We start from the raw sequence: 20,807 nt of genomic DNA, 5'->3' as shown, positions 1-20,807 counted from the left end.
ATCATCGACAGTCGACTGGTATCGCACAGATTACCCGGCGGTGGAGCAGCACCGACAGCGCGTCTCGCCGGCAGGGGGCGCGCGCGTCGGTCGCCGAGGGCCGCCGAGCGCCGCAGTTTTCGCGCGGGGCGGGTGTTGTCGTTCGTACAACTTTCGCGCGACGAGCAGTGGAGTTAACGCGGGGGAGTTCGTCGTGCACGGAGGACCGCGCGAAAATGCCGCCGAAGAAGCGGGAGAAGGACCTGGACGGGCAGAAGGGACCTCGCATGGACCAGATACAGGCTGACCACGAGCTGTTTCTGCAGGCCTTCGAAAGTGAGTACCGAGAGCCCGACGACTGTATGTCCGACGAGAAACAACACACACTTTTTTTAGCAACTCCGTTGATATGGTGCCCGTTGCATTTTTCCGTCGTCGGCTGCTGCCCGCGTGCGTCGGCCGTCGTGCCGACGAGCGGCCGACGGTGCCGTCTGCCAACGCGACCGCGCGCGCCCCGCTGACGTCCGCGGCGTGAGGTGCGTGACCGTAATCGTCTCTCGGTGAACACCCCCGACGTTATCGCTTCTCGACGCGGCGACCTAACCCCACTCGCGAAGAGGCCAACTCGGGCGCCGTGGCGCGCGTCGGTAGACGCTCTCCTCCTCCTCCGTTCCCTCACTTCCTCCGCCTCGTTTTCTTGACGCACGGACACCTGTCATCGTTACTCCCGCTGCTCACGGCGGAGCGGAGAGGGTATCGCGCGCGCTACTCGGTTTCTGTGTGTACGATTTTTTCACCGCCGCTGCCAGCCAGCGTCCGTCCACCTCATTACTCACTGTCGGGTTTTCCGCGGAAATTCACGCGCGAGAGGATGAAACGTTACTCGACCGAGGAAACAAACTTTTCTCCTGCAACCCCTCCCGGTCAATTGAGATATAATCCCCCTGGCGCGTACTGTCGTTCCAAAGCCGAGTTTTTATCGCGATCGGCCGATACATCGCGATGGGAAGATGAATTTAACAGAGTATTGTTTTTGTTGTATTATCGTAAAATGGGATCAGAGAGGTTTAGCCTGCCGAATGTCGTATCAAAGTAAGGTTCAGGCGTCTCAAACAATTTGAGCAAAACCCATTCATCATTTCCCATTCGAACTTAAGAAGGATCTGAACTTCCTCTGTGTTCTCGCTGATATTTAAAGCATTTGAGATCCACTTTTGAGCGTGAGAAAGGCACCACCTACGGAGCCATCTAGGGAAATCCGCTTGTACTATATTCGTAGGATATGAAATTATTTTAATTCAGCGCAGGTGGATAAACAAGGTGTAAGCAATCACAGCCGCAATTATGTGAAACGACAATGGATGCGTGAACATAAATTTCTATAAAATTTTTAAAGCCGAGAACAATTTTTCTCAATAGTGAATAATACAATTTGCAGGAGCAATTGTAAGGGTGGCAATTAGTAAATGAGCTTATGATAAAAGTTGTTTTTTTTTTTCAGTTTTTGTCCGTTTGCTATATTTCGCGTTACATTCTGTTGATATTTAATTATACAGCAAGAGAGAATATTAATTGCAATAAAACAGTGCATTTTTAATTAAACGCACCTACGTCTAAACCAGATTGTTTGTTGTGTAGAAATAATTAATACATAATTGTGATAATTGTAATTGCAATTCGTTTATTTCAAACATCCTGCGCAATATGTTTGTTACTTGTTATCTTAACTCACTGCAGCTCGATCATCTATTTATAATCTTAATATTTTTCTTTTTTCAGAACCAACGCAGATTTACCGCTTCCTCCGCACAAGAAACCAAATTTCAGTGAGTAGTCAATGTTCTCAATTTTAATTTTACGTAGAGCCCTCATTTGTGCGTTGCCCTCAAAGCGTTAACTATACTCGATTTATTCTCGTTACACACACACACACACACATACACACACACACATATGTGTGTATAATTACCGAATGGACACGGTGTAATAGTTTTTTTTTTCAACAAAGAATACACGCAAGAGTACGTAATCATAACGTCGCAAGCATTTGTCTTGTCAGGTAAGTTGAAATATTTTTTTTTAAACATCGGATCGCTCGTTATCTCTGTTATAATTTGTACCTGCTCACACGATTCTCAAAATTACTGTTCGCAAAATTTATGGTGGGTATAAAGGATTACATTACTTTAATCATCCTGTATTTGTGCGTCGAGTATTTTAACCGGTAAATGAACACATATATTGACTTGGCGCCTCTTCTTCTTTCCAGCCAATATTTCTGTACAGAAACTTAACGTATATGCGGCAACGTATGTCCAGAAGTCACAAGGCACGACGAGGATTCAAGGTCGACTCGATTTTGGAAAAGTTAATATCGAAAAGCAATCAAGAGCAGAATCTCGGCCTTCCCGGATATATGACCCTCACGTTTTTAGGATTTTATGACAAAAGAGGTAACAAGTTGGTTTTACCTCTATTTGCTTGCATATCCGAAACGTTTCATGAACATTTGACAGTAAAACTTCATCTACAACGTACTCTTTGCGTCTTGTTTCTTGCTTTCTATCTTGCTTCTGTGAGAACTTATGAAAAAGAGATCGAGAGCAAGAAACAAGACGCAAAGAGCACATTTTAAATCAGGCTTTACACTTCACTGTGACACTTTCTAAGATTGATGTGTGATTGCAGTTGAGATATCACAGGATCCAGTTAAAGTGGAAACACTATTATTGAAAATCTGCCACAAGAAGCGGAAAGATGTTAGTTCGCCTATCATGCAAGTGAGTTTAATGTCATTAAACTGCACGGTACGTTGCTAATTATGCTATTATTAATTTACGTTGCGAACACACGAGAGGTGAACTTCTTTCCGTCGGTCTGAACTTTCCGTTAATCCGTGGCGTCTGTTCTTTTTCTCGTTCTCAGGTTCCAATCGGCACAAGCGAGGTCCCGATCAATCCTTCCGAGACTCAGCCTCCGTCGAAGGCGCCCACGATTTCCATACCCAATGAATCATTTAGCTTAAATAACGGTCACGTAGCGAAGACTTATACGCTTTTGCTCAGGGTTTATTGCATGTCTAACAATGGCTGCCTTATGCATAACTGTGATTTAGAAGGTACGTACGTGGCCGCGAATGGTTACGATGAGCGTCTCGCGCATCCTTCTGCCTCTTCCGCGTACTTTTTTTGCTCTTTTCGGGAAATAAATGCGAACGAGAACGTTCTTTCCGCAGAACCAGCTCAAAAACGTCGTAAATCGTCTACGGGTTCGATTAAGACTGGCGGTGGCGAGGAGGTGAAGCAGTACGGCTCCGAGCTCATAGTGTACGATAAGCACAGCCGGTGTTTGTTGACGGACGGCGATTACGAATTAGGTTTGCAGGAAGTACAAACCAATATTAGGTCTAGCCCTAAGAAGCACAGTTCTTGGGAGTCTTTGCCGGACATCAAGAACTGCGAGCCCTTCGAAGTGTTCAGCACCGGGCCGACGTTGAAGTTCCGACTAAGTTGGACGACGGAACCGAGCAACGGTCTGGTGGACCGACCGGCGCCGATACATCCGATACCGAGCGGCGACAATAAAGAGAATCGATCGGCCAACGGTCAGTTCGCAGTAGTAGTTAATGTAACACGCATGGACGCGCGAAACGACGACGCTACGTACGTTTTTACGATCATCAACCAGTCACGTTATCTTTTCAGCTGGTTTTGAGCGTTCTTCCGTAGGTCACAATAATAATAGCACAAACAATAACAATAACGCGACACTGCCAACGCCTAGTCCATTAACGCCCTCGAGAATAGGTGTCCCCAACGAGAAGGTGGACGCCAACGCGGGAGCCCAGCAGATAGTTTATCAATTTTTGTACAACAATAACAGCCGGCAGCAGACGGAGGCTTGCGAAGACCTACACTGCCCATGGTGCTCGTTGGACTGCGGCAAACTGTACTCGCTTCTGAAGCACTTGAAGCTCTGCCATTCGCGGTTCACATTTACATACGTGGTGAGTGTGCGCGTGTTTACGTGCGTCTCTTCAACATTCGCGCGGGGTTGGGCAAGTTACTTCTTAAGAGTCACTCGTAAACCTTAGCAGAACGGCTGACTTGGTCGGTTTAAAACTATGCTTTATGCTTTTGTATCTTTGTCTTCTAGCGCACAATGACTGTCTTGAGTCTAGAATTAAAAAGCCGTTCTGTTTGTGATTGATAACAAACCGTTGTACGATAAAATATAAAAATTGATGATTTAAACAAAATTTACAGTCACCTTAAGGCTAATCTCTCGCTGCAACCGTTCTTTTTTTGGATGTCAGAAGCAAGAAAACGCGTGCTAAAAATTCTCGCGTTATAAGTTCACTCTTTTTATTATGATTCTATCAATGTTAATTTTATGACTGTTTATTGACTGTTCAAGTAAAAGTGTTCAATTTTAGCGGACAATTTTATAAGTCGATCACAAATGTCATTTTGTGAGTGTATTTTTTTATTTGAATGTATAACGCAAGAATTCTTGGTATACGTTTTCTCACTTCTGACATCATCAAAAACAGTTGCAACCCGAAGCTTTAAAATTACAAGTCAATCATTCTGTTACGGCATTCTTGCTCATTAAAAAAAAATTACTAGTTACCGTTAAAAAAAAGAGTTATAATTTCCGTTATTTTTTTTACAGATTTTGAAGTTTGTTCTTTTTTTTTTAATAATTTGTTTCATGTAGATATATTTTACATTCCAAACGACGACGAAAGTAATAGATATACTCGTTACCATTACACGAGAAATTGTTTGTTACAGTCGTTCTTACTAACGAAAGAAAATAACGTTGTTGTAAAGTTGCCACTGAAAAAAACGTAACGTGTCACTTCCCAACCCTGGATATGCACGACGATAAAGTCGCGTGGTGCGAGGCTAATCACACTAATCACTGTATACTGTCCTTTTGCAGCCAATTCCGCAAGGTGCCCGAATAGACGTAGCAATAAACGAGTGCTATGATGGTTCGTATGCCGGTAGTCCTCACGAATTAATTTCACAACCGTCTAGCGTACCTTTTTCAAGGACAGGGCCGACAAGACGCACCAGCGTGACGAACATCCTGGTATGTCGTCCGAAGAGAACGAAGCCGAGTCTGTCCGAGTTCCTGGAGCTCGAGGAGAACGAGTTCGAGAGCCAGAGGCCGTACATCACCGGCCACAACAGGTATCGGAACGCGTTTGTCTCGACCACGTCGTTGACAAAAGGACGACAATCACGGTTACCCGTGCGACTTCCAATACTGACCCGTACCGACGCTTCCCCTCGTTTCAGACTGTATCATCACACCGTGACCTGCTTACCCATATACCCCAAAGAGATGGACATCGACTCCGAGGGCGAGAACGACCCCAAATGGCTGCAAACGAAGACGATGATGATGATCGACGACTTCACGGACGTGAACGAGGGCGAGAAGGAGCTGATGAAGATGTGGAACCTGCACGTGATGAAACACGGATACGTGGGCGACTGCCAAATACCACTAGCTTGCCAAATGTTCTTAGAGAATAAAGGGAAAGAGTTACTCATGAAGAACCTCTACCGCAACTTCGTGCTGCACATGTGCAGCCTGTTCGACTTCGGTCTCATCAGCCCGGTGATCCTCTACCAGACCATACAGAAGCTGCAGGAGATCATGAAGGAAGGCGGCGAAGACGGGGACGTGCGCAAGGTGTTACAAAAGTCGCACGAGGCGCAGGTGGAGCGCTGGACGATCACGAGCTCGCAGACCTCGGCGTACGACACCAAGGCCGGCGCGAAGGTCAACTTCGGCGGCGACGGCGGCAACTCGAACGCCAGGCGGAAGACCTCGCTACCGTTGGGCTCGCCCAACACCCAGAACGTCAAGAGTACGATGTCCGCGCACAACAACGTCAGCAAGCACGCCAGCATGATGGCGTCCTCGTCGTCCTCGAGCAAGAACGTCGCGCACGGCTCGATGCAGAACTCCGTCAGCAAGAACGCCGGCGCGGGTTCCGCCTACGGGGCCGCGGCCTCGATCGGCAAGGGGATCGCGAGCAACGGCGTCGGCCGGGGCGAGAACGAGAGCGCACCGTCGGGCAAGCAATCGGCCGGCAACGATCTGCCCGCCAGGCGGAAAAGTACAAACTCCATAGTGCAAGTCGGCGCGGAGAACGCGACGCCGCTGCGCCGGAAGTCGATGGCCGGCGAGAGCGTGAGCACCGAGTACCACCGGAGGAAGCTGGTGTTGGACGCGATACCGCCGAGCAACGGAGTCGCCAGTCAGAAACCGTCCCCGAACGGAGGTAGCTACTAGTAGCGAAAAAGAAAGCGATTTTCGCGTTCTCCTGTGCAAATCTTACGTCTTCTGAGCCTAAGTTCGTCCCGGAGACACGTCTCCGCGCCGACACCGTCGTTCTATCCTCAGCACGTGACGAGCAAGAAAGATGGAACGACGCTTTCAGCACGGAAAGCGTCCGAAACGAACTTGTGTCTGTTTCCACCCCATCGTGCGTTGAATCTAAACGACGACTAACTCGACGGGATTAACCGATCGCATTTACCAATTAACTGGAACTGATCGCTGCGATCGGTGAACGGTTCCGTCGAGTTAATCGTCGATCAGATTTGAAACGTGAAACGGTGGAAACGGGCATTAGCTTTTCTCTATTTCTTTCACTCTCTCTCCCTTTCTCTGTCTTTTTTTTTTGTACAGTATTTGTTGCAAATAATATAAAGAGATGCAATCGAAATTTATAATTAATAAATCGGATAATTATTGTTCTTAGCTGTTAGACGAGCATTCTCGAGTTTTAATTTAAAAGCTGTTGAGAACTATTCGGGGAATCGAGAGGATATAAATGTAACGGGCAAGATACGCGCGAGCGTGTGTAGCTACCCTGATTGATCGCCTCTGTATGTATCAACGGTCCGATCGCGACTATGATGATTATCGGAAGAATCCTATTGAGTGTATGATACCGATCGCGCCCGTCTGTGAATTTTTGTCATACACCAATTTCTCTTTCTGTCTTCCCTTTTTTTTCTCTTTTCTTTTTTTTTTTCTTTTGGGGTCTAGTCAACGGCATTTTATTATCTCGCCTGAGTTTTTTTTTTTTAAGCTTTTACCTATACGCGCAGTGTTTCCGAGGTACTCCGGTGTAATCTACAACGGTTCTGCGTGACTCGCGTGACACGTCGCTAAGTTCACAAGTAAATGCTCACCGAGTTAGACACAGACACACACATACACACACGCACACAAAATCGCATCTTGACATGGCAAAGCCGAGAACAAGGATCTCAGAGTGTACAACGGGTCGACTTCCGCCTAGTGGCCTCGACGGCGAGCGAAAAGCCGAACATTTTATCCGCTCGACGCGTACCGCTCTTGCGCGCGAGGTGCCCCGAGATCGCAGGGTGTTTCTCGCGCGCAATCCGATAGATTGTATTAGTCTTTTCTACGGCGACGAAGAAGGGCGTGCACGTATACAGCGTCAAAAAAAAATCTATCGCAGCCGCGCGAGAGTTGTAGAATTTTTTATCTCCTGAATCGCGTGATTCGTCTTCGAGGAGCGAGACGAACGCTGACGGCGAAATAGAGAGAGAGATATATATATATATATATACATATACATACATACACATATATATATATACATATATGTATATATATGTATATATATGTATATATATATATAAAGGAAGGAAGGGAAAGAGAAGCGAACGTGAGACGAACGTGTGGTGCCGCGCGGCGCTCCGCGAGGAGAAGCCCCGCGCACGCTTTTCGCGTGCCGTTTGTAATAGTCGCGACATCGCGCGTCACACGCTGCGAGCGCTCAGCGCTGAGAAAACAAACAAATCAAGTGTGTGCGAGGCTGTAAATTATACATTACGTTTTCTACATCGTGAGATGATGGGTCGGTAGAGTAAAAGTGCCTTTTACCAAACTAAGCGGGTCCGAGCGCCGCCGGAGAACGGCGCCCGACGATCCCCCGACGGCGACGGCGCCGGTCGTTGTATTTTCGAAACTCCAATGACACGCGCCTCTCATCGAGTGCGATTCGCCGCGCCGGTTCCCCGCCGATCGCCGTTCTCTCCTACGCACCACGACTTGGCGCGCGGTTCGGACCCACGAATATATATCATATACCGAATGACGAACTGTTATAAAAAAAAAAAAAAAACTCGCGTGTAACATATACAACTTCTACTGCCGCCGCGGTCGTTCGAAGAAGCGCTCACATTCCTCTCTCTGTATACACTGTCTTCTTTATGATAGCGTAACGAGATTTTTTTTTTAATCCTATAGGACGACACGTGCCGCCGTGGTTCACTTGAGCGGCGGCACTTTGAGTTCACACAGACACACATACACACACATATACACGGAATCATCGTGCTCTTCGAGCGACTTCATTTACTGTCCAATAATATTATCCGCTAGGTAGGATGTAAATAGGAAAGTAACGATAAATAATAAATATGTGGACGTGAAGCAAAAAAAAAAGAAAAACAAACGAAATTCTGAATTACGCGGCTGTCATTACTTTCTTCATCGTGATCTGGATGTATCTTGATTATTGTCCTCGTTCTTGACTCTTAAATTAACCCGCTCTTCGTGATTCTTTCTGCGATGACGGTCCGAGGTGGGATGATGTAAGAGTCGAACAAGAGGATCTCGAATAAAAGAGAAGAAATATCCTAGCTTTTTTTAGGACGAGTCTTATATATCCGAGAGGTGATTTATTTAAAATAGAGAGAGACTGCTGTTTTTTTTGTCTATAAATTACGTCAATTGTGATGTTGTATTTCATTAGATAAGTGCACATATTAAGGAGAGCTATCATCGATTTCTCGATCCGACAGTTCCGATGTTCTTTCTATTTGTGTAATATTTTCACGTGTTGTGTCACCATGATGATGAGGGGACGATTCGCGTACGCTATTAGGGACGTAAGTTGCTTGCTACGCATACGCAATAGACTTCGTATTGTTTTGTATTTTCATTAAAACCAAATGTTGAACTCGGTCGTACTTGAAGTAGCGCGGAAAATCTATACTTATGTAATCTACAGACCAGTTCATCCTGTACTTCTCGACGCAACGTAGAAACTCCTCGTACATCGGTGCAGTTGTGTCCAAATCGGCAATAGTAAACACGTACCTCTTCTCCAGAGCGACGTAAACGGTCTTTTTCTTCTTCATGTACAAAAGTTTCGATAACGTACGGACAAATCCATCCGTGATTTTGTCGTCGTAAATTACTGTAAGAGTCGAATAAGGATAGCGACGTTATCATTCTTTACCTCTATCTTTTATATACTTGTTACAATACAGAATTATTTGAACGTACCATCCGCAGCCAGTACAATATTTGCTTCTTGCAATCTCTCCTCTAATCTCCTCGACCATCCCAAGTCGAGGAAATTCACCTCCTCCACATTATAACTAGACCTGACGTACGCGCGATTCCGCTGGAAATTCCGCTCGATCAGGCTCAATATACCGCCGACGTTGATATCTAGACAGAGACAGAGAGAGAGAGAGAGAGAGAGATCCAGATTAGTGAAGTCAATTGGTTTATTTTCTTTTTTAGCTGAACTGGCTACGTTAGTACAAGAAATTTATATACACATTGAAGCGTATAAAGCGTGCATACGAGATTCTCACGCTTCAATGTGCTTAATATTTTTTCAACTAGTGCAGCCGATTCAGCTAAGAAGAACAGGCCGAATGCCTTCCAATGGAGTCTTGAACGCTCGCACTGCGTACGCACCTGTGCAGATGACTTTTTTGGCTAAGTAGCTCGCTACGATACCGGTCACGCCGACTCCTGATCCCAGTTCCAAGATTATCTGATCTTTGAACAAATCCGGGTGCGATAAGACGTAGTCGGCTAACAGAAGAGCGCCTCTCCACACTTGCAAACCCACCAAATTAAGCTCCGTCGATTCGCTGTGCTCTATACACAGAGAAAAACATTGTATTACGAAGAAATTACTCGATTTATTTCTCTTCTTTAAGTAGATCTCGAATGAAGAATATTTTCCTGATATAGTATTAAAATATATTCATCACAAAGATTGGAAAAGCTCATTATCATTTACTCAAAATAAGAATTTGTTCTCTTTTTAAGAATATTACAAACTTTATTGAAGAAAAGTTAAATTTTGTTAATTGTAATAAGTAAATAAACCGAATTTTTAGTTTTAGTATTTTAATTTAATATTCTGGTGATTGAGGTACTAAATTTACTTAGGATTGAGGATATATTTTAAATAAATTCCATGTGCTTATGATGAACTTATACTCGCGAATATATATTTGTTTCAAATATATCATATAAATTCATCATAAGCATCAAATTTATTCAAGATATATTCTCAATCCTAGTATGAGTTCAGTATTTCAACCAAAAATATATTAAAGCGCTAAAATTAAAACTTCGGTTTAATTAACCGAATTTAACTTTTCTTCGATCAAGTTTATAACATTCTTGAGAATATAGAACATATTCTTATTTTGAGCAAATGATAATGAGCTTTTCGAATATTTATGATGAATATATTTTAGCACTATTATCAAGAAAATATTCTTCGTTCAAGATATTCATTACTTAAAAGAAGAAAAATAATTGAGAATAAAAATAAATTGAGTAATTGCTTTTCCTCGAGGTACAAGTAACATTCTTCTGTGTTTAGAGGCGGTTGGCCAACGTACCACGTATACCGCAGCGCGCGCGACAGTTCATTCGTCATACCTATCACGAGTGTCTCTTCTTTATCTCTGTCCACGTCCAGGTCGTCATCATCGTCGTACTTGAACGTCCCGCCCGTGGACGTCGGGTCGATCATGTAAGACGGGCATTTGAAGGCGAACTTAGTGACCGCGTCTGAAATCGATTTTGCACCCCGTGTTTTAATGCGTTCGACAAAGACTGAATATTATTCGGATATTAAAATTCGAAAGCACAACTTACTGCCGTTGTCAAGCTTCTCGGAGATATTGTTAGTTTCCGTGTATATCTCCGACGTTACTTTGTGCATTGTTATCTTAGTGAACGGAAATACTCTATTATTGACAAACTCGTTTCTCGCTGATCGGCTTTTGGAATTAACGCAACGCAACTTGATTGATCCGATTAGTACGTCTATCGTCGGCAGAGTTCACTGTGTTCTTTTTTGTCTTTTCGTTTGTTTCAAATCAGTATGTACCATTCGGAAGTTTGGAAGCTTTACATCACACACACGCGCGCACACACACATACACCGTGCAAAGTGCCCTAGTGTCTTAAGCTCTTATTATATTCTATTTATAACATGCAAGGGACAAGACTAATCCACGCTTGTACATAAATATAGTCAATAACCGAGATTCGTGGTATGGACTGTCGCGGAACGTCTCGGTGTGCCGAGTATTCGGAGATTAATGCACGAAAATAAATCGGGAGAAACAGCTCCGTTACGCGCGACGCATGCCGATAACGAGGCGTATCGCCACCGAGCAGTATTACAGCCTCGTGGCGGCACTTATTTCGGGAATTCGTCATTTAACGACACTTACATAATCCGTCATATTATGCCATCGCGTTTTGTTGCCTATATTAAGATTCTATAGTACGTCTCTCTTCGCGGATCTCTCGAGTTAAACGTCATGCTCTACCGAGACCTCCGTTTGTAATCCTATCAATTACTTGAGGTTTCATCGTTTCAGAATTTGAGAACTTTGTGATACATAGCATAAAATAATTCTATAAAAAATAACAACTATATGTAAGAAGTATGTATACAACACGATACTTTGCTATCTTTTTATGTTGTGGTCTGGAAAGTGCAATACTTCAGAGCATATTTTATAAACACAGTAAACTTGCGTCTACGTTAATTCCTCGTGTTTGTAGAGTTTGAGTTTTGATACTTGAATTTGAGAATTTTAGGATTCTTGAGAATTACGAAGATCAACAAATCAGGAGCCACCGTACATGTCAAGGATGCTCTAAAGTTTACCTATGTCATCTCGACGCTTTGCTCTTCACAAGCTTGATTTTTACAGTTAGGATTATGCTTCGAACGAATAATCGTCGCGTGTTTCCTCGAAGGGTCAAGTCTTGACATACACCTTTGCTTTGCGACATTCCTGTCAGCTGTGTTTGTCACGTCGTCCTTGCCTCAGCCACGCAGCTATAATCAATCATGCCAACATGAATCACATTAATAATCTTCAATTACGTGTGTGGTTTCACCAAGTGGAATTTCCTATATAGTTTCTGAGATTACTTACGTGTGACTTCGGTACACGTGTTCACTAATTCCTTTCTCACTTTCAACCGCATCGTCGAACTGCCGGTGTTCGCCTCTCACAAGTGGGACGCCATTTTGACGCCTACGCAGTATTGCCAATTCGAAAAAATTTTAAACCTGTCAAACGCCTCTCTAAAATAAGTCAAAAATCAGCCAAAAGCAATAAATGCATGTACGCTTTATGTGCGAATGCGCGCGCAAATAAAAAAAAACAAATAAATATATAGTTAATTTTGCGGGTGAAATTTCATTTGTTACGCGAATATAATATCACGTAAATACATAAATTTTAACAAAACATCAAATATCGTAAAAAAAAATATTGCACAAACAATTGTTCTTTACAGAATTGTGTACATATATATATATATATATATATATATATATATATATATATATGTATACAGTTTTTATACATATTCAATAATTCTTCAATACACTTTCATTTCACCCTTCTTTAATTTCACAGTATTTTCAACAAAGTGTTTTCATCAGAGTTAGCTTATTTCAGAAAAGATAATCCGCCTTTTCAATTTTTAAGTAATCCAGAAAACACGCTGAAACGAAAATCATCTGAAACACGATTTCCGCACTCTAGACATTCAAATAAGCTGAAAATGGCGGGAAATAAGCTATAAGTTGGCAGCACTGTTCCAATATAGTTTAAATAAGCACGGCCGATAATGACACATTCTCGGTCGGTGGAATATATGTAGAAATCCATCAGAATTACACTTATCTGTCGAGATAAGAAAGCGGTGCTATCGGCAAGCCTAGTTTTAAAATTACATTTTTCTCTGCGCACTGTTATCGTTTGACGTTTCGCGAGGCGCTTATCACCGCGTCGGTGTGGCAACGACGAGTAAAGCTCCGCGTGGAGCTCGGCGAGCGTCGGCTCGACGGCGGACGATGATGATACCGCGGATACCACGGCCAATGCCGCCAGCCAATCAGAGATCCCCACGATGAGGGGGACGATGCCACGCGTAAACCGCGATCCAGTGAGCCTATAGGTCGCGACACAGCATCGCGTCCGCTCACTCTTCGCGCGTTCCTCGTGGACGGTGTCCTCTTCCCCGTCTTCCCGTCTTCTTCGTTGCCGCCGCCGCCGTCTTGTCGTCGTCGTCCTCTTCAGCGAGGTGCGCACACACCGTAACTCGAAGAGAAGTGAGAGGAGCGAAAGAACGCGGGCCCCGAGAGACAGTAAGAGAGAGAAAGAGAGAGAGAGAGAGAGAAGATTATCATCATGAGATTCGTTGGCGGATTCGGTTTAGCGGCACTATGCTTTGTCGCGGTGAGCCTCGCCAAGGTGGAGCTCGACGAGGGTATCCTGGTGATCAAGAAGGACAACTTCGACAGCGTCATCAAGGATAACGATTACGTGCTGGTCGAATTCTGTGAGTATCCGTCTGGGCAATCTGTTGCTCTCCTCCTCGGTGCTGCACTCTCTGTACTCCGGGCGAGACGCGTCGCCGGACGTGTCGCAGGGCGAGGAAGGAGTGCGATGGAGCGTAAAGGGAGAAAAAAAAAGAGAGAGAGAGAGAAAGAAACGGAAAGAATGAGTCCGCCGGACGCGCGACCTCCACGTGCGCGATCCTCCGGTCGTCGCCGTGTGTCCGCTGTCTGATCCAGATGCGTGCGCTCATACACGTCATCATTCGGGCCTCTTCGAGGACAGGGTGTGCGTTCGTTCATCCGCTCATTCTGTCTCGCCCTTTCCTGCCGCGTGTCGTATTCCGGCCGAGCCAGGTTGCACTTTTCGCCTTTGGCGTGAAACAGGTATATAACCTAGCGTCGAAGGGAGAAAGAACCAGTTCCGGCTAATTCAGCTGAAACGAATTACATCATATTACCTGTATTCTGTAACCGTTAACGACAGCTTGTCATCACACAGCTTTCCTACCGTATATTATACCTGCGCAACAACAAAGGCCCGTATTCTGAACTTTTTTATTGATAAAAGTGCCTCTGAAGGTGGCTCAGAGGTCATCTGATTGGCTAAGAAGTATTTAAGGCACTATCATCGATAAAAGCGAGTTCAGAATACAGGCCAAAGTAACCATGACGATAAATACGGCGATCATCGTTCAAAGAGAGTAGAGACCTGCTCTGGTGGGACATTTTAAAAAAGGATAGCGACATATCTGGATATTCCGCGATGATTTCTCGCGTTTCAGCGACGGTGCCTATCTCCTCTCCTCGTCGGAGGCGCATCTCTCGCTCTGCCGATGCACGAAATAACGAATCGATGTGGGCGGTGTTCCGAGCGCGAGATTCCAATGTCCGCGATATCCGATCGCGAGATTCTGATCGATCCGCGGCCGATGTCCTTCGACCGCCTTTTCGAGACTTTCTAGACCCCGAGATAATCTTTTGCGGAAACGGAGGCCCCGCTCGCTCGCTCGACGTTTGCACCTACGCTGTTATCACTCGCGCGTTTCCTTTCCTTCTCGCACACTACCCACGCGTGGCCGCGTTCATCTCGCTCGGGTGCACGAAGTGTAAGAGAGTGCAGTCGGGATCGTTGAGAAGAGACACGGACGAATTCCCTTGCCTCCTCGCGCACTTCTTTTTTTTTACCGTTATGCCAGCCGTATAAATCGCCCGGCGATTGTGACCGGAACGTCGCGAACTGTGACGTTATTACGATGATCGCTGATGATAATTGCCGGCAACATTTGCGAATTGTCTGTATCGTCCTGGCGATAATCATACAGGTGACAATCATCGTATTTATCGTACTTATCACCGAATTCGTTTGAATTCGATGAAGGCTAATTTGTAATTTTAGATCGATAAGTACGACTTCCTCGAGTTTCGCGAGTAACCATATGGTATCCGTTCGATTCAATTGCGGCGAAGTAATCATTGCGGAATCCTAACACACAGATCGGCGAGATTGTCTTTGCAACATTTCTCTTTTTCCTGCTTACGTTCTATGAGTTGCAAGGTTTTTTGCGTAAAAAGAGAAACTTCTCAATCTGTATGCAGACTGAGACAGATTTCACTTCGACGAAGTTGTGATTCGTTAAAGGAAAATTTAAGTTGTGTCGTTTGTCACACAAGAAGTCTGGTCTGTTTTGCTAAACTAGTGTGCACTTATAGAACTTAACAAGAGATATATAGTTGAAACTTGGTGGAAGAAAGAGGAGAGTAGTACAAATACTAATGCAGCCAGTTCAGTGAAAAAAATAGATTTAAATATAATATTAAAAGATTAAAGGTTCAATGTTGCAGAATTAGACATGGCAAAGTGGACATTTTTTTGTTTTTTTTTTTCAAAAGAGAACAGTTATCTCTCTGAATTTGATGTTTTCCTGAAAATATTTATCTCTTTTATTCGTAATAAAAATTCAATTAGTGACTATATTTTATATATTGGGTGCGTCTGAATTCTACCGATAAATTTACAGGATCATTTTATGTTGAAAAATAAGAAAAAAGTCTTAATAAATGTATGCAAGCAAATATTTGGTTTTTGAGATATTTAGAGTCTTTAGAAGATAATAACGATAAAAGAACATACATCGCGATAAACGGATTAAGAATGTTAATATAACACTTTTTTCACCTGTTTTTGAAGATAATATCTATCAATTTTAATTTTTCTGAATATTAATTGAAGAATCATTTATTGTGATATTGGTATATTATTATTATTTGCCACGAATGAGATAAAAAATCATTATAAAATATTGTTTCCCCTTGATAAAATTTCCCCTGATTGATAAGGGAGGCAGACATTTTAAACAATTTTTATAACAATATGTGTCTAGCTATTTATAAAATATAATTTAACGAATAAAATATATTTTTTTAACTGAGATTACAGCAACTATATCTCAGAATTTAAACGTTTGAAAATATATATTTACTAAGACTTTTTTTATTTTTTTATGTAGAATCAGAGTGTTGAGATACACTCTGCATAGAACAAAAATCATTACACACAAAACTATCTGACAAGTATCACAATTACCTACCCCACGGCCTAAATTCTTTTTTTTTTTATTATTATAGATGCTCCATGGTGTGGACACTGCAAAGCATTAGCACCTGAATATGTTAAAGCGGCGAAGAAACTGGAAGAAATTGACCCGTCAATCAAGTTAGCCAAAGTAGACGCGACGATTCAGACTCAACTCGCTGAGAAACACGGAATCAGAGGGTATCCCACTCTGAAGTTTTACCGTAAAGGGACACCGATCGATTATACCGGTGGTCGACAGGCGGACGATATTGTAAATTGGTTAAAGAAGAAGACCAGTCCGCCTGCCAAAGATTTACCGAGCGTTGACGAAGCGAAGACATTTATTGAGACGCACAATGTCGCCATTGTTGGGTTCTTCAAGGTAAGGTGATCAGGATTTCGACCTGATCACTCATCAATCAATCTTTACATATCCATAATTCGCAATCTTTATTCGCTAATTTTTTCATTTCGTTCACTAATTAATAAATATACATATGCATTCTCGAAGATTGTAATAACCGACAAATTAATTTGTTGCAACAGCTTGCCTGTTTATATACATATATAACAACTTTATTAGGATGTGAAAAGTGACGCGGCCAAGGTATTCTTCGACGTTGGTAACGCGGTGGACGATCATGTTTTTGGTATCACGAGCAATGATGAAGTACTTAAGGAATACGACGTTGAGGATGGAAAGATTGTGTTGTTCAAGAAGGTATGCTTGCTTCTGCTGCCATGAATCATCCTCCCGACAAAGACCCGATGAAAAACGGACACGATTCGGTTACATTCGTTTCTGTTTCTTCTAGTTCGACGAAGGCAAGGCCGTCTACGACGGCGAGTTCACCGTCAAAGATGTACAAAACTTCATTTCCGTGCATTCGTTGCCACTGATCGTTGAGTTCAACCAGGACACGGCGCAGAAGATCTTTAGTGGAGACATCAAGAGCCACCTGTTAGTTTTCCTCAGCAAAGAAGAAGGCCATTTCGAAAAGTACGTCGATGGAATTAAGGAGCCCGCGAAGAAGTACCGCGGCGAGGTACGGAACGCTCTAACACCATTCCTCCGCGTATTGCTGCGACGTTCGTCAGGATCGACAGTAGTAATTTCGTGTATCCGTTCAGGTTCTGTTTGTGACGATTGATTGCGACGAGACCGACCACGAGCGCATCTTAGAATTCTTCGGTCTGAAGAAGGAGGATGTGCCCGCCATGCGACTTATCAAGCTCGAGCAGGACATGGCCAAGTACAAGCCGGAGAAGCCCGAACTGACCGCCGAGAATGTCCTGGAGTTCGTCACGGCCTTCATGGAGGGCAAGCTGAAACGGCACTTGCTGACACAGGACTTGCCGGAGGACTGGGACAAGAACCCGGTGAAGGTGCTCGTTGGCACGAATTTCCACGAGATCGTCTACAACAAAGAGAAGGACGTCCTGGTTGAATTTTACGCGCCTTGGTGCGGTCACTGTCAGCAGCTCGCGCCCATCTACGAGCAGGTACGTTATCGTTATCAAGAAACGTTTCTCTCACGTGCGACGAATGACGTTGTCGATCGATAAGTCCCGCTAATCCAGTGCGTTCATTTCAGCTCGGCGAGAAGTACAAGGACAACGACAAGGTGGTCATCGCGAAGATGGACGCCACCGCTAACGAGCTGGAGGACGTGAAGATTACCAGTTTCCCTACGCTCACGCTCTACAAGAAAGAGACGAACGAGGTACGGCTCCCCTTTTCGCCTATCCGACTTAGGGCCTTAGCACAATTCTTAAAATTAAGTCAGCCATTCTGTTGAGAGCCTTGCAATGGCTGCGTTCAGGAAGCAAAACAGTTCAGTGAACGCTCACTGTCATTGGGATATTGTTTTAATTTACCATTGATCTAAAAAAATAACTCAATCGATGATTGCACGACCGTTATATTTTCGAACGCACCTAATTGCTACATTCAACGAAAACACAACGGTTGAATAATCGATTTTAGAAAGATGGATGTGATTGCTGATCTAAAAGGATAAACTAATCGTAGATAATTGTTACTCAACCGTTGCGTTCGTTGAATGTGACCATAGCCTGCGTTTGGCAGAGAAAGCGGCTTGGTGAGCGCTTACTAATTATTGCGCCTGATTGGTATGTTCTCTTGGATCTATCAGGGATCTAAATAGGCACTCCAGTTACAGGCAATGATCACTGAGCCTACTTTCTCCGCTTGAAAGCAGTCAATACCATATCGAAGTGAAATATGTTTAAAAATGAAATATGTCTAAAATACGCTCATTTTGATCACTCGTGCTACAGGCTGTGGAATACAACGGTGAAAGGACGCTGGATGGTCTTTCGAAGTTCATCGAATCCGGCGGAGAATACGGCGAAGCTCCAACAGACGAGGTATGTCGGACGAGAGATTGTCACAGGATTGTATCTCCATCGTGTGACTTTCTCGCGAATTTCTTGCGTCTTTTGTAAGAAGACTCGATGAGAAAATAGTCCCGTGTACATTCTTAAAATTTCTTCCCGTTGCAGGCTCAGGAAGAGGACGAAGACGACGATGTGCCAAGGAAGGACGAGTTGTAAACGCACACATTATCATTAAGGAGTAAAATCAACATTAACAAGTCTCTTGTATTTCCTGCATCCAATTTACGAGCTCCATAATTTTTTCCCGCTTACAGAGATACATTCATTTGTAACGAAGATAACTCGGTGGTGCATCCTCTCACACTTGTTAATTTAGAAGCTAAGTTTACGGTACGATCGATCGCAGTGTGTACAATGTAAAATTAAGAGCACATTTGCAGTTTTGCACAGGGTTATCGTCACGATATCGGTTTGTTGGCTCAAATGGCGTACTTTTGTGATACGTAGTCGTCTCGTCGATAGCTGTGCAAGCCGCGGGACCGTGAGAGCCCCACGACGCATCGAGACAGTCGAACGCGCACGATAATGACTCACGGGTGTACGTTTCTCCACAATTATGCCATTTGCGTTGCGTGTCGCCCTACGTCGGGGCGATGTGACTTTCTGCCCTCTGGAAACTGCGTCATCCACCATAGCTTTGCGCCTTCTTCATCTTTCCACGCCAAGGAACGGGAAAATAACACGCGGAGGAGGATAATAATAATCGAAGATCTTGAAATTACGGATCACTTTTTATTTTTATATATGAATAAAAAAAGGTTATTTTTATCTATACACCATATCTCTAAGGGTCCGTCGGTCGGTTTTTTCACGAACGCGCGCGCCGAAGTCTCCAAGCACTCTGCGAGGACTAGTGGTTTACAAGTACATTTCCAATCGCAGCATTTAAAACGATCGTGTGAATGTGATCGTTTTAGATATATCTAGGATAGGCAGCCGTTTCTCAATGTTCTAGTTTTAATTGACTGAAACTCTAGGAAACTAGCGATGAGACATACACTTGTGAAGAAAAAAAAAAAGTAAATGATATCATTAAGTCTTTATTATAATATTATTCTTAATATATAAAGATATTATTCTATTCTCTGGCTTATGTCTTTTATTACCACACTTTTGTATGTGTGTGCATGTGCGTGTTTGTATGTGATTATTGACAATGCGTGCAGAAAATGTGAATTATTGAACAATTCACTCGCGTTCGGTAATATAATGAGGGACCAAGTGAAGTAAACACGAGTGAAGCAGTAATAACTCAAAATACATACCGTCGGTTATGGCTCGCGTAAGCGGACACTTGTGACAATTATGTTGCCAAGTGTTACGTATCGCGTGTGCGAAGGTTAACACTTTGAGCGGCACATTTATACTTTATTTATTCCCACATTCATCGACGTTTCTCTGTATAATAACGGTCTGTGTTTCTTTTTCCATTAGGGTCGCGAAACTACGGAAGTAATGGATCGTACCTTGAATTTGTCGGGCTTGTGCAAGTTGCTGCACGACACTCTGTCGATCACGGAGCAGGTGAAGGCGGTGCTGAGAAAAAACTGCGAGGAGGCGACGTTCGCCTTGAAGCCGTGGCCGGTGAAAATTGTCGAGAAACGAGAAGACGAGTGTATTTGTAATTGCAAAAAAGTATGATTTTATTCATACATGTATACATATTATTTGACATTTTGCGGTTGCCGGCGACGATACATGATGTCGTGATATAAGAACATTAATATTAACGATATACACATATATCCATGATTGAAAGTAATTATGCGGGGAAAAATAAAAGTGAGACGTAATTAGTAATGTAAAAATAATTGTAAACGTTAGGAAAGAGTTCACCAAAGTCAAGCGTTATAAAGTGACGAGTATAGTTCAAATTCAAGTGTTATAAAGTGACAAATATAATTATGGACGACAATTGAAGTATACAGAGAGTGCAAAATGATTAATTAATAAAACTATGTCCGATGAAGGTTTTTCATCGGACGACTATATCATTGCATCTTCAGAAAATATACAAAATTTCTTTTACAATCAATTATAATAGATAATATTTAAAGTAAAGTCTACAATTTATCTCATTATATGGAAATTTCAAAAGACGATTTATGGTTCCCAAGGATCAATATGCCTACGTTT

The 20,807-nt window shown here is 43.4% G+C and overlaps 3 protein-coding genes across 8 annotated transcripts; 2 read left to right on the top strand and 1 right to left on the bottom strand.

The window, feature by feature from the left end:
* Nucleotides 1-115: 115 nt before the first annotated feature.
* LOC106743706 (polycomb protein suz12-B) lies at nt 116-6,920 on the top strand. 3 transcript variants are annotated; one of them, XM_014617808.1, is made up of 9 exons: nt 116-315; nt 1,759-1,805; nt 2,249-2,432; nt 2,668-2,759; nt 2,905-3,097; nt 3,215-3,583; nt 3,684-3,985; nt 4,927-5,180; nt 5,289-6,920. In XM_014617808.1, exons 1-9 carry the CDS (start codon nt 216-218, stop codon nt 6,292-6,294), a joined length of 2,547 nt encoding a protein of 848 aa, XP_014473294.1. In that variant the 5' UTR covers nt 116-215; the 3' UTR covers nt 6,295-6,920. The 3 variants fall into 3 exon arrangements, with proteins under 3 accessions (XP_014473294.1, XP_014473293.1, XP_014473292.1); XM_014617807.1 differs by having other exon boundaries at nt 2,905-3,583; nt 4,927-4,978; nt 5,045-5,180; XM_014617806.1 differs by having other exon boundaries at nt 2,905-3,583.
* A 90-nt stretch (nt 6,921-7,010) lies between these two features.
* Nucleotides 7,011-13,190, bottom strand: LOC106743711 (methyltransferase-like protein 22). 4 transcript variants are annotated; one of them, XM_014617817.1, is made up of 7 exons: nt 13,070-13,190; nt 12,261-12,362; nt 10,960-12,160; nt 10,741-10,872; nt 9,757-9,942; nt 9,334-9,501; nt 7,011-9,244 (listed from the first exon to the last, which is right to left on the bottom strand). In XM_014617817.1, exons 3-7 carry the CDS (start codon nt 11,024-11,026, stop codon nt 8,946-8,948), a joined length of 852 nt encoding a protein of 283 aa, XP_014473303.1. In that variant the 5' UTR covers nt 11,027-12,160; nt 12,261-12,362; nt 13,070-13,190; the 3' UTR covers nt 7,011-8,945. The 4 variants fall into 4 exon arrangements, with proteins under 4 accessions (XP_014473303.1, XP_014473304.1, XP_014473306.1 ...); XM_014617818.1 differs by lacking the exon at nt 13,070-13,190 and having other exon boundaries at nt 10,960-11,032; nt 11,987-12,160; nt 12,261-12,554; XM_014617820.1 differs by lacking the exon at nt 13,070-13,190 and having other exon boundaries at nt 11,350-12,160; nt 12,261-12,551.
* A 129-nt stretch (nt 13,191-13,319) lies between these two features.
* LOC106743709 (protein disulfide-isomerase) lies at nt 13,320-19,678 on the top strand. Its single transcript, XM_014617815.1, has 8 exons — nt 13,320-13,677; nt 16,301-16,632; nt 16,834-16,971; nt 17,066-17,296; nt 17,382-17,753; nt 17,846-17,974; nt 18,552-18,641; nt 18,777-19,678. Exons 1-8 carry the CDS (start codon nt 13,527-13,529, stop codon nt 18,825-18,827), a joined length of 1,494 nt encoding a protein of 497 aa, XP_014473301.1. The 5' UTR covers nt 13,320-13,526; the 3' UTR covers nt 18,828-19,678.
* The last annotated feature ends 1,129 nt before the right edge of the window (nt 19,679-20,807 follow it).

Source organism: Dinoponera quadriceps, unplaced genomic scaffold, assembly GCF_001313825.1.
Source record: "Dinoponera quadriceps isolate SergipeBrazil2010 unplaced genomic scaffold, ASM131382v1 scaffold690, whole genome shotgun sequence".
NCBI lineage: Eukaryota > Metazoa > Arthropoda > Insecta > Hymenoptera > Formicidae > Dinoponera > Dinoponera quadriceps.
Note: the sequence above shows the minus strand (reverse complement) of the source record. Positions and strands in the feature narration are given on the sequence as shown.